Below are 13232 nucleotides of genomic sequence, written 5' to 3'. Positions count from 1 at the left end.
ATTACCACAAGTCATTTTAGAAACCAACATAAAGCTGCAAAACACACTCCTCTGAGCAGTCTCTGAAATAGTAAAAATTGAGACTATTACTTTTGAATCCAGTTGGACTCTGTGGTACCGTACATATCAGACAATATCCCATTAATGATGCTGAAGTAAAATGTAGGGCTCAGGGGATCTAGATTTATTTCTATTTTTTAATTCCATGTCAGTTCACAGGAACAAAATACACCTACACTATACTTGACCTAGCAAGTTCATATCAAATGATATATCTTAACCTCATTTTTGGGTGAGCATAATGATATGTAATATTATATAAGGCCCACACAACCCTTGGAAGCGCTGGTTTTATTTATTTCAGACAGCAACACAAAAATACAAGAATAAAATAGGTGGAAAAAAAATTAATAACTAACCACCTACAGCAACTACCATGCATTTACATGCAGTACATACTGTACAGAGTCAATATTGAAATGGTGCCACATAACCAGCAGCCTACTTCCACTGCATAAATAAATAAATATTAAGGAAGCTGCACTATTGAGGAAGGTATCTTTTCTAACCCTAACCCTTGATATACTCAGAGGTATGTTTTCATTATGTTATTTATTTATTTATTTGAATTGGAACAAGCCTGAGCTACTTTTACAAATTAGAAAAAGAATGAGAAGCTGACAATTTTAACCTCACATTACTGCTGTGAATTTGTCTATGATCCAATATAAGTGTCTTAAACTTGAAGCTGGTTCTTGTGTAAAGCTGGATTTTCCTCAAACAGAAAGCAATGTCTCGGGTATTTCATGTAGTTTTTTTTTTCCTTCTCCTTGCCTTACCATCATGTGAGGCAGTTAAACCAAACACTTTTCCCACTGCTACAGCTCCCAAGTTGCTAAAATAGAAAGAAGTGTATCACAGAGGCCAATTTGATTGAAATAGATTCACTCGGATGTCATTATGATTTCAAAATACTAATGTTGTGGTGGTTATAAGTGGACAACTGAGCAAAACCATTTATGCACTGGCTTCACAGGTTCAAATTTATCCCATGTTAAATTTCCAAAGTTTCCTCTGCTTACTCTCCTGTCCTAATGACCCAATAACCTTACTGGAAAATACTTAATATCTTTTTGATGCATTGATAAACAAAAAAAAAAAGTGTTGCTGGTGCACTTACCACTATTGTTATTATCACTACTGCTAACAGAAGTTAAGGAGTACCTGCCAAACAAGCAATAAAAACAACCCAAACTTGAATTTGAAAAGGGATTTTTGCTCAGAGGGGATTTTAGAAGTGATTTTAAAGGATGGTTGTGATTTAGCAGTCTGAGCTGGTCTGGCAGGACATTTCACAGTCTAGGTGTCCTGGCAGTGAAATCCAGTCATCTTTCATCTTGAGCCTAGACTTAGCAACTGCCAAGAGTCCTGCCTGTGGTGTTAAAGCTGCACTCTGACTCATGAGAGGCCAAAAGGTCAGAGACATAGCTGAGGGCAAGGCCTTGACAAGCCATGAAAGTTATCAATAAAATCTTGACATCAGTTTAAAAAAATGAATGGTTGCTAAAATGGCTTCTTCACTTAGTGTTGGTCAAAAGATTTGCTGGATGTCATAATGTACTACATATGTTTGCTAAAAGAGATAAAGAAAGCATGATGTTTAGAGGGAAGCATGCATGACCCCCTGAATTAGTAGAGCAGTTTCATTCTTGCAGGAAAAACTTCAGTGGATAAAACAATTAAACCTGTATAAGCAGTACTGATAGCATCCAACTGAAGTGACAGTATATTCAGCTTTGTGGATTGCAGAATATTCTGAAATATGTGGTTCAGGGCACAAGGAGTGCAAATAACAGAGAGAAAAAAGAAACTGCTGCCTCTCACTAATGTAGTGCTGGCAGGAAACATCTGTGTGACTGTAATATATGATGTAATGAGAATCAAACTGGCCCCAGAATTAAGCCTTGATGTACACCACATGTAAGCAAAGACGTGGAGGAGTCAAGGTCACCAATGAAAAACGCAATCATCTTTGTTTCATTTTGAGTATTCCCAGAATTTCCCCAGAATCTTTGAAATAAAAAGCATTGAGTGTCTGGGTGTTTAGTTAGTAAGGAAGGTTGAATCAAGGTCAGGATTTTTCAGAAGAGGGTAGACTGTGAAATATGTGACACAACGATTAGTCCCAGAGTTATTTACAACAGAGAAAGCAGTTGGTGTTATAACCTATGTGAACTCTGAAGAATTTAGTAGGTATAATGTCTTGCACGCTGGTGGATGTGTCAAATGTGATCAAATGTCTATTAGCTCTTATGGAGAAGGTGACTGAGTGGGCAGAGGACATGTTATTCTGACACAAGTGAAAGCAACAGGAGTAATACCGAGGAATCCAACAGGATGTTAGAAGCAAAATGTAAGCCACGCTTTTACAAAACTTCACACCAAGTTGGAACACAGAGCTGTCTGTATTTGTTTCACATGGGAGACAGCAAGCGCTGTTATTTCTTGTTCTCTCCACCAAGGAATGCACACCACAAGAGGCCTCAAGTTTTAATTAAATGGAATATTTATACACTGCGGATGTTCAACTTCCCTCTCTCTCAACATGCTGGCAAATAGGCCACACAGTTTAGAGTTAGCCAATTAATTACAATTTTGTCAAGTCACAGCAATTGCAGTGATTAATTATAATTTTCTCAAGAGTACATTGTCTGTTTAAATACATTGCGAGTCTTAATGCTAGAAATTTGATTTTCTTTTCCAAACCTTTAGTTTTTAGATTTACAACATTTACTGTGTCTGTGATTTGAGGGTGGATTTTTTTTCTTCTTCTTCTTGTTTGTTGTTTTATTTTTGTCAATAATTACCTATTGATATAGTACTTCTTTGAAGTTCAAGGTGCAATTTAATCTCCTTCCAAAAGATGGAACATTTTGCAGCTAAAAATAATTTATGTACATTGTAAAAAATCTATTTATTCAATTTATGCAATTTGTTTATGCAAAAGAACCTCTCAGACTACTTATGAAAAGAATACCTTGACATGTGTCATAAGCATTTGCACGCAACAGGGAAACAATGAATCCAAGACTTTCAACCATATGTTTTAGTGGCATAATTCAAATAACCCTCTTGACATTATTTCAATAGATGTTGCCTGAGTTGTCTCATCAACACTTTTCTTGATTATAAGTGACAAATAATGGTGAGCATCCCTGTATAGCAAGTAAAATATATGTATACTGATAGAAAATAAATATGGGCACAAATCAACAAATCCTTTTCAGACATTCAGCTTTCAGTATGGATACATCTATGATTTGACATGTTGTGTCATGTCGCTTTATGTTATATAATTATTATATCAGTGGCAGGCACTGTATGATGTTGCCACAACAACATGCAGAGGAGAGCTGTGCACCTCCAACATCTCTATTTGCAAAGAAGCCCTTGTAAAATCAAGCACCAGAGGTGAACTTGTGGTTTGATAAACTGTCTGGAATTCATTTCATATGAAAATTAATAATTGTTATTATTCCATAATGAATGAAGGCATCGGTTATTTCTTGAACTATTTTCTGAGTTATTTGTTTTCTTTTTATCCTGCCTGCAGTTTACAGTTTATTCTGCAGTGGTGTGCTTGACTGCTCTCCAGCCATTCATCAAGGCACTGCTTTCCATTATTTGGTGCAGTCAGCTGAAACTGAGAAAAGCTTTTGGGGTGGTATGGCTCATTCTTCCTCCACTAACTCTCTGTTCTCTTCAACAGAGATGTTCCTTGAATTTTTCACCTCACGCCCCGGATCAGTGGTCATTAGACGAGTCAGTGAAATTATATATGCAACACGGTTCTCTAATGATCCAGTTTTCAGACCTGGTTTCCCAGCATGCTGAGAATTTCCGCAAGTATCATATTGAAACAGAACCAAAAGATTTCCACACCATCAATAATGATAAAGCACTCCATTTACATTAATCTGCTAAATCTCTTAATCCCCTCCTTTAAGTATAGTTATGAAAATTTCTATCTTCCTCACGTTTTCTCGATACCCACCCAAACCACAAGGCTTGCAAAATCAATAATTTAAGTATCATATTCTTGGCTTCTAATATGGTCAGACTCAGATTCCATCAGGCTACGATCTGGGCTGCATTCTGAAAACATCATGAAGAGAGGCTGGTTCAGATGAGATGAAATAGTTTAATTCACACTCAACAGCCAGCCATTCTGAACATCTGTATTCATATTTATACGCTACACCTGCTGCACAGACCTCATCCTCGCTAGAAATGTACAGAGATAAAGAGCGGACATGTACATCTAGTCAGTCTTTTAGCAGACATCTGCTTCTGTGTTGTGTTAAAATCTAATCATCAAATATGTGTTTACAATAAAGATGCTATCCTCTCCCTCTCCCCACCCATTTACATTTCTACCTAATTTCAGCTGTGCAAGTAAATATTTGATTCATGAGGCAGTGTCACTTGATTCTGTATGAAAGTTAATGTCACAGTGGAGAGATGTGTCAGCAGCATTCTGTGTGAAGCACAGCAAACAACTTGACTAATCTTGTGTGTGCTGACATTGTGACTGATGATCAGTGTGCTGGTGGCCCACCTGAATGTGGACCATAATCTCCCAGCTCAGGGTGATATTGCCAGTTTTTTTTTTTTTTTTTTCCTTCAAAAAAGGGGCGGAAAAAAACAGCAGCTCTTGGATCCATGTGACTGTCATAAAAAATATTGTGAAAGGGGAAAGTGCTGCCAAGGGACCAATTATAGCTTTAAGGGTTAGGCCCATAAGCAGGCTGGTGTTGGCACTGTTTTGATTAAAAGGACATACACACAAAAACAAAACAATAAAAAGCTTGTATTTTAATTGATTAAATTAAATTTGAATGTAAAAATGAAGTCATTTTCAGTTCAGGATTTCATCACGTCATGTTTTTTAATCTTACCCTCCCCTTCTGAGAACCTGTGGGGAGGCTGGATTGGAAAGAGAGGGAGGGAAAGTGAGAAATACCAATGTGACTTATCACATATTGAATTTTTCTTTTACTATAGCACCTCATGATATTCATTGAATAAAGGAGGGGAGGTACCAGATTGAAAAAAGCAAACGCTAATGGTATTCATGTTTCATAGGGCGCCAGCTACTTTCATCAAGATATCTCGGGTTACTCAATCCTCACCTCACCTATTTGCTGTCATGGCAGGCAGGTTGCAAGCTGTCTACTGTAAATATGTGCAAGCTGTCAACCTGCTGCTGGCCCTGACTGAAAAAAAAGTATCTCACTCTCGTTCAGAATAATACATCTAAGAGCTGGAAAAAGGATACAGCAAGGCCCAGAATTGGAGTTCTTTAGCCTGTACAGCTAGATATGCTCTGTGTTTAAGGGATGGTCTATCCTCCCCTAAGGCATATTGCAAAAGTGCATCATTTAATCACTGCACCTCACTGAGTCGTCTTGGATCATCTGTGGAGCAGACAACCTTCATACCTCTATTACTTCTCTCAGAACTGTTTGTTCCCTTTCACTGGGTTCGCTTTTACAGGATAACACAGCCATGGCTCAACATAATCTACTCTAACTTGCCCTTACCTAGAAGTTTTTATTGTATCATTCCTTACCTAGAGTATTAGTGTAATGTTTTGAATTATTTTTATTGGTTGGATATAAAAGAGACAATCTTATTCAAAATTGATGTCAAATGTTACCTGTGGCTTCTATTTAATTTGTCTTTTTGGCTTGTTTTTTTTATTGTTATTATTTATTTATTTTTATTTGTTTTAATGAATTGAACATGTATCTTAGCATTTTATAGCAGATTATGTTACAGTTCTGTTAGAACAAAGTAATGAGGTGGTGATACCTTTCACTAATCAACTAGACTTCTGATCAGTATGTACTAAATGTGCTTTTTGCTATATTTTGTGAGCTTTGTCACAGCAGTGGTTGTGTGACAGATGTCGGTCAAAAAATCTGACCATGCCCACACAGTTTTTAGAAGAGGTCAAATCAGGCTAAATAAATGAAAACCCCATGTGGGTAAAGAATGGGGCCTTTAACCCATTATTGCCACATTATTACTAAAAGGTTCTCTGTGATTATTACCCTCATGTTTTTGACCCACATTATCCCACTGCAGAAGTTAAGCCTGAATATTACTGGAATATTACCTTTGCTCTCACCAAAATATGGCTGTTACCTTTGTATTTGTCATGGTATTATTGCAGTATCAATCTACAAGAAATTCAACCTAAGATACTTTTTGTACAAAAACATTGTGCCACAAGTTACACGAGTTAAACTGAATATGTTGTGGAATATCTGTCACACACACTGGAACATATGCTTCTCTAAAGTGAGGTCAGTGTACAGGGTCACACAGCGCAGTGTAGCGTCCTTGGAGCAGTTTGTGGTTCAGTGACTTTCCAGAATATTGTTTGGCATTGTTCTGAGGAAGTAAAGCAGACTGCCCTCCAATCACCATCTCAAAAGAAAAAAAAAAAAAAAAGTACACTCTGTAGTTGGCGCTGGGAATTATGTTTCCACAGAAAGGACAGCATTTGCCACACTCTAGACTTCTACAGAATGTCAAGACAGTGGAATTTCATGAATGTATTAGGTGAAGCCCAGTTAGCTGCAGTACACCCAAACCTGCACTCACACCTCTCTGAAAACACCCACGAAATGGCCATAGTTCTGATTATGTGAACAGTCTTTACTGGCCTTGTGGGTATAACTTAAAAGAAATGTCAGCAACAGGTTTTTGCCAAAACAATCCTACATACCCCAAACATAATGTAACTTGAGGGGTTGAGTGTTACATTCATCGCTGTTTGGATTTTACTTTTTTTTTTTTCCCCCATAGCATTTCTGTGAATAGTGATCTGTATACGCTGGAGATAGACAGAAAAGATACTGGAGAGATGGTGGAGAAAATGATATGACTGAAAAAAAGTTGAAACTTGCAGGAACTGACAATAACACCTCCACATGGTGCCTCACACACAATGCATCCGCATCCATTTTCCTTTTTAATATAATGACATGCATAGCTGGTTTTGACACCCAGCCGACTGCATCTGAATTACTGTAATGATGACATGATGAAATGGTGACGTGTTTGTTGATGCGATATTGTGCGATTGGGTGCAGTGAGCAGATAAGTAATGTGCACTGTTAGAATCATATTCCCATTACTATTTATAGTCAGCCTCACCTTCACCTCTAGCTTACAATGGCCTCCATCAGGACAATCGAGGTCAAGGAAGGTCCATAGACCTTTGGCTGTCCCAGCCTCCACTGCTCCCCCCATGTGAGCTAGACTAATGAGGCAGACAGCTGCTCCCTTAGCTGAAATGTCCCTGTGGTGAACTGTACCTGGGAGAGGCAGAGACAATGTCACCTTCATATTCAGGCACATTACACGTAGAAACCAAAGCAGACATGTGAAATCAAGAGAAAACATGAACAAAGATTAGCTTGTGGACAGTGAAATGCTCCCAGGCAGATACAGCACATTCAGCTTCAAGCATGAACTCGAGAGCTCTAACACAGTTGTTGTTTACTCTTGTCATCCTTAAAGGGCCCAGTCTGGTCAGGCTCATATTAGCCTACACATTGTCTTTTCACAATCCCCTGCAAAAGAGTATTGGTTTTAGACATCTATTTCTGAAGCTTGGCAGAGTTCAATAAAATACGGGCAGGATATAAATGCTTCTGCAATGTAATTAGGGGACTTTGCTGAGACGACAAGTACAAATGTGGAATAAGAAGGTAAAATCCAGCAAGGCTGGGTGATTAGGCCTCATTTGGATGTCTTCTGCACACTGTGACGAGCGGCTGTTTCAGGGCAAGGCAGTCGCTCGGATCGAAGGCCCACAGTGTCTAGGATTATGTGTCAATTTACCACCCAGCTGCAGCTCTAGACTCTACAGCAGAACATGACTACCTCTAATTAGGCCATGCTACCAATTAGGGCCCTGCAATAAGGCAGTGAGGAAGGCGCTCTGGGAGAGTAAAACCTACCATTGTTTCCACCATAAAAAAACACTGTTTTCTGGCTCCAACAGCTGTCGAAGGCTTGAGTCCATGTCGACCAGGCTCCCATTAAGCTATCTTTGGTTTACTGTGATGTAATGAAGACATTAATGTAATTGGGCAATGTGATGACAGAACATTAACTTTGAAGGGTGTCAAGTCTGAATGGTACATTAATGTGATTCAATGAAAAGCCAGTAGCAAATAGTCCAAAACAGCACTCTGTTCATGTCACAGCCATGACCTCAAACTCTGTCTCATAATCCCCACAGGTAGCCAAGGTCAGTTCCCCATAACTCAGAATGTGACGGTGGTGGAGGGGGGCACAGCCAACATGACCTGTCGTGTGGATTACAATGATAACACTTCCCTCCAGTGGTCAAACCCTGCACAACAGACCCTGTTCTTTGGGGACAAGAAAGGTGAGTAATATTCCTGGAGATAATGGCCATAATGATAAAATGATGAGATATGATAAAGATGTCTGAGCCAGATTATATTACTACAGGAGTCGTCTTCATTAATTTTTTAAATTAGGAATGTACAAAATTGTCCCTGCCTGCGAGCACACAATTTTACTGAGTATAGGAAAAAGACAGGATACGGGGGAAATGTATTACTTGTAATGTCGAAGCAGACTTTAAATGAATTTATGTCTCCATTGATGTCCCAGGGCACAAACTAAACAGAAATAGACTGTTTTTGAATTGAACTTCTGTAATCACGCAACACTGACAGTGTTGTTTACAACACAGTAACGCCTGTGGATTGTGAGATGATTGGGCTTAATTAGCATTTTAGCTGCCCTACATTTGTATAGCTGTTTGGATGTCACTCTGAGAGGAAAGCGCACTGTTGCAACCTCGTGAAACAAGGCCTGAGCCAGAATGAATTATAATGTGCTCTCACCAGCCAAATCCAATTTAAAGGTGACAAAAGTCTGGAGTTGATAAATTGGAATTGGGGTGAAAGGGAGTATAACAGTGGACTGGTCTTGTAAGGGTTGGGGGTGTTCATCTTTCAGTGTTTCTTGCAGCATATTACCCATTTCATTTATGCTGTAGCTGTTAATACAATATCATTGGTTCAGTGATTGAAGATGAACTTTCCCTTTGAATAACAATTGATGGGAGAGAGAGAGACGCCAGAGTGAACCAGTAGAGTGAGAGTCACAGTCTGGTTTGAAGAAACACTTTCTCCCTTGCAAGTGATTGGATTTAATAATGAGGTCTAAGGTGTTTTATTAGATGAAATTACTTCCAAATACAATTAAACGAAAGTTAACTGAATCTTAAATAGATACTCTTGTGTGAATGGTGTGAATGTGCCCCAAGGATTTAAATTCAAGCAAAAGTCACTGAGCCAAAACTATTCTTTTTATATTGTTATTTTGCTGTATTCTCTAGTGTATGATAGATGTAGCTTTTTAATATTTTACTTTGCAGAGCCAATTTTGAAAATCTTCTATCAGAAAAAAAAACTCACCTTCAGTTCTTTGTACTTTAAAAAGATATAACACATGATGAATCATTTAAATCTTGGCTTTTGGTTATTTCATTTGGCTTAAATTAAGCCAGTTAACTGTGTTTTGTTCACATTTCTCATCTCCTGTGAATAGAAAGCAATAATCTGTATCCACCTGTAAATCTTGAATGCAGCTATTGTAAGCATGTAAGGAGAGCTTGGAGAGCACAATATGCATGAGCCACTTTGCCCTTCTTGGACAGCCATTTATATTGCATGACAGAATCCTTTTCCTGAGCAATGCGGATGACAAAATGAATGTAGTCCACTCAGCAGAGGTTGCCAGGGCTAAGTGTGGGAACACTTCCTCTCCATCTCCTTTTAAACAGCCAAATGAAAAGCTTTATTGGCACAACTAATACGATGCCTGCGAGGCCATCAGGAGAAACGGGAGGCGTGGAGCAACACGAGCTTCATGCGAGGAAGAGGGTGGGACACCTGGGAAGAAATCTCTGCTGTGCCAAATCACCAGTTAATTGCTTGGCAGAGGGCTGCAACTGTCCTTCTTCTCCAGTTTGTTGTGCCTTCGTGTAGAAGCCAATGAAAAATGTTAGATTCAACCTTATGCTACCTCTCAGTCCAACAACTAACTGCAGACTGGCTGCGCTTGAGTCAGACTGTTCTCTCCCTCTGATGAACAGCTGGTCATAGACTCCTGTCACTGAGTAGATTCAATTCATGCAGCTATGTTGCATTTTCTTGTCCTCAGTGTTGAGATTGTTTGGTATCTTTTTTTCCTCTTGATGTATCTGTCTGTTTTCTCTTGTCCACCTCTCTGCTTACCACAATCCCGTTGGGTGGCCATGACAACATGGCCATATATTAGCATTTGATGCACATGCAAGTTTCCTCTGCTCTCTCTTCACAGAGGTAGTTGGTCATTGTGCATGTGTAAGCCCAAGGAAATTCAGCTTTTATGTGTGATTTCGCATGCTCAACACATACAAGTAATGATGATAAAAATATATCTGCTGGTCTGTCTTAAATTAGACAAAACACTCTGTGAGGCATTTTTTGAAATCTACTCTCGCTCTTTTCCTGAAGCTTAGTATTAAAGATAAGGGCATTTGTCTGGATGTGTTTGGAGTTTGATATAAAATAGTGGGGGAGGGAAAGGAGTATTAAAATGACCTTTTAAATCCTTTTGAGCATCTACAGTAGAGTAAAGAGAAACATAACACACAAAAAAAGATGAAGTTTCTTATTTTATCAATTGAGTTTGACAGCTGCTGGGTAAAGTAAGACAAAATCTGATCTTTGCCCCAACTATAATTTGTTCCATTTTAATTCAGGTCTGGCAAATGAGAATATGAAAAAGCCCCAAAGAGTAGCTGTTACATCCAAGGAGAAAAGGGATTTCTGTGTCTTTCCAGAATTTCAAAGACACTGAATACCATTAATCTACTTCAGTAAAACAGTAAGAAAAGCAAGCATGGATAAAGTGTATCTTTTGCATTTTGCAATCATTATTCATACATGAGTGGGAGAATGGAGGTCCTGACAAAATAATCATTAAATGACAAAATAAGCTGTTTTGTCATTGCCTTCCGAAACAGTGTTTTTTAATCTATCACCTCTGGTAAAGATAAAGCTTTGGTTAGGTTTTAGGTCACTTGGATAAGGTTAGGAAAACATATTGTAATGGTTTAGAGAAACAAACACTCAGTGTCCTCCCTAAGAGGTTTTGTGTTGCTACAGCAATGTCACAACACTCCTGCCAAAGGTCATTTGAAGCATTTGAACAAACGACTAAATAATTTTTCTGGTGAGGACAGTTTCCGTTAATGACAGTATTACTCCAATTAACCTTCTGTTAATTTAATTGCAAGATGCAACAGAATAAGGGTCACAGTTGTGCGTTATTAGTTTATAAATCCACTGGGAGTCCTCAGGAAGGTAAGGAAGAACATAATCCCAGCAGTGCATCCTAGACATTGTGACCTACAATTCGTCTACACAGCAATGTCACTTCTTGTCACAGACGTGGAAGGAGAATAAGAGATGTGGTTGCAGGTGGGAAGGAAAAAGTGGGCAGGTGACAGCTCAATGGCTTAATGTATCATTGGTGAGAGCGTAAATGATAAAAAAGGACCTCTTTCTCATCCTCTCCCATAGTATGCTCAGTCAAACCTCATGGAGCTCCAAGACAGTGTTAACCTTGCTGGATTCCCAAAGCCGATCCATATGGGTTGGACTGTCTCTGCACATTTGTCTAAAGCTGAACACAGCCCTCCTCTTATATCATGCCAGCTGGCTCCTTGGCATGGTCCACCTCATCCATTATGTATATCTGAGTCTTGGTTGATTGTTGCCACCTCAGAGGCTTCAGACTACACTATGGCAACATGCAGATTCCTACGCACCAACGCCACAGACCGTAGACAAAAGAGATAGATTGCCTTAATAGTTGGGCCAACACATCATTCATACATTAAGCCAATTAGTGGGGACTGTTGAAGGGAGCATCTCTCTGTGGTGGGCTACCACGATGAAGAAATCAATTTGGACCATATGTCTTTTGTAGAATTATCCCTTTTATATGTTGGCAGGGTTATGAATTATTATTACTGAGCAGGACAAACGAGAACAGAGCTGTCCTTTGCTGTCTTCATTATGATTTACTTCACTTTTGGCTTCTGTGGGAAAAGGATAAAACCAAAGTAGGGATGCTGTTGAGAATGGTAATGACATTTCTGGAGGCATGCAGGATAGAAGTCAGGAATCTTTTGTCAGATATGGTGAATATGAATTATGCAATTAATGGGAAGCTACCGCAGGTTTCATGTCAAAGGCAGATAACAAATTGCTCATTTGATCTACAGTATGTGCTTGTGGCGGAGATAGGGAAACGTATGTGGTATATACATACATGCTGTGACAAATTGCTACATCACTTCTCCTCATCTCAATTTCATCTCTCAGAAGTTTGTGGTTCATCATTCATGACATTTAATTGGGGCATTCAGCCTGGTTCATAAAGGTCACAAAGCAAAATTGATCTTAATTGGCTTGTAGTAATCAAAATGCTGTTATGTGCTAAATGAATGCTCTAATGTGAGCATTAAAACATTCATTAGCTTGAGAGAATGAAGGATAATTACCAAGGATGCAATTACCGGAGTGAGCACCAATGAAAGCACATTTAAATGTCCATTCTAGTAAATACACAACATTTAATGGTGGGACTGTTGTAAGTGAGTATAGTGGACACTTACATTAGCTTGGTCTCAGCTATCTATGAGTAAATCTGTCCTCAGTTTGAAATTGACATTAACTACCTCATATTATGCAGTTTATAAACAAAAAACGAAAATGTGTGGAGAGAATCATGTGAAGTTTTTTCATTAATGTGTGACAGATGATGCTTTCTCACATTCTCTTCAGATAAATCTCACCCTGAAGTTATGTTGAGGAAGATTTCACAGACTAGAAGTCACATGTTTGTTCTTACAAATGTTTTGTTTCGTCTTCAGTGGCCATTTTTACCTAGTGACAAAATATACGAGGGGTCTCATGGCCACAGCTAATGTCTCTCTTCAGGGACTAATGGACTTTTAAGTGTACTGGGTTACCTCCAGCTTCACTGAAATGGGAATCTACCATTATGGCACTGTACACTCACATATTATCACTAATGTGTAGAACTGCTTTTGTACTGTC

General features: G+C 38.8%; 1 protein-coding gene across 3 annotated transcripts in view; it reads left to right on the top strand.

Annotated features, from left to right (window-relative positions):
• cadm2b (cell adhesion molecule 2b) overlaps positions 1-13232 on the top strand; it is a 151473-nt gene that overhangs the window by 116412 nt on the left and 21829 nt on the right. For all 3 annotated transcript variants that reach the window (XM_051065498.1, XM_051065496.1, XM_051065497.1), the window contains one exon: positions 8321-8470. In XM_051065498.1, the coding sequence (XP_050921455.1) occupies positions 8321-8470 (150 nt within the window). The remainder of the gene's footprint in view (positions 1-8320; positions 8471-13232) is intronic.

This window comes from Lates calcarifer, linkage group LG21, assembly GCF_001640805.2.
Source record: "Lates calcarifer isolate ASB-BC8 linkage group LG21, TLL_Latcal_v3, whole genome shotgun sequence".
Classification (NCBI taxonomy): domain Eukaryota; kingdom Metazoa; phylum Chordata; class Actinopteri; family Centropomidae; genus Lates; species Lates calcarifer.
This window is presented reverse-complemented; position numbering and strand designations above follow the sequence as displayed.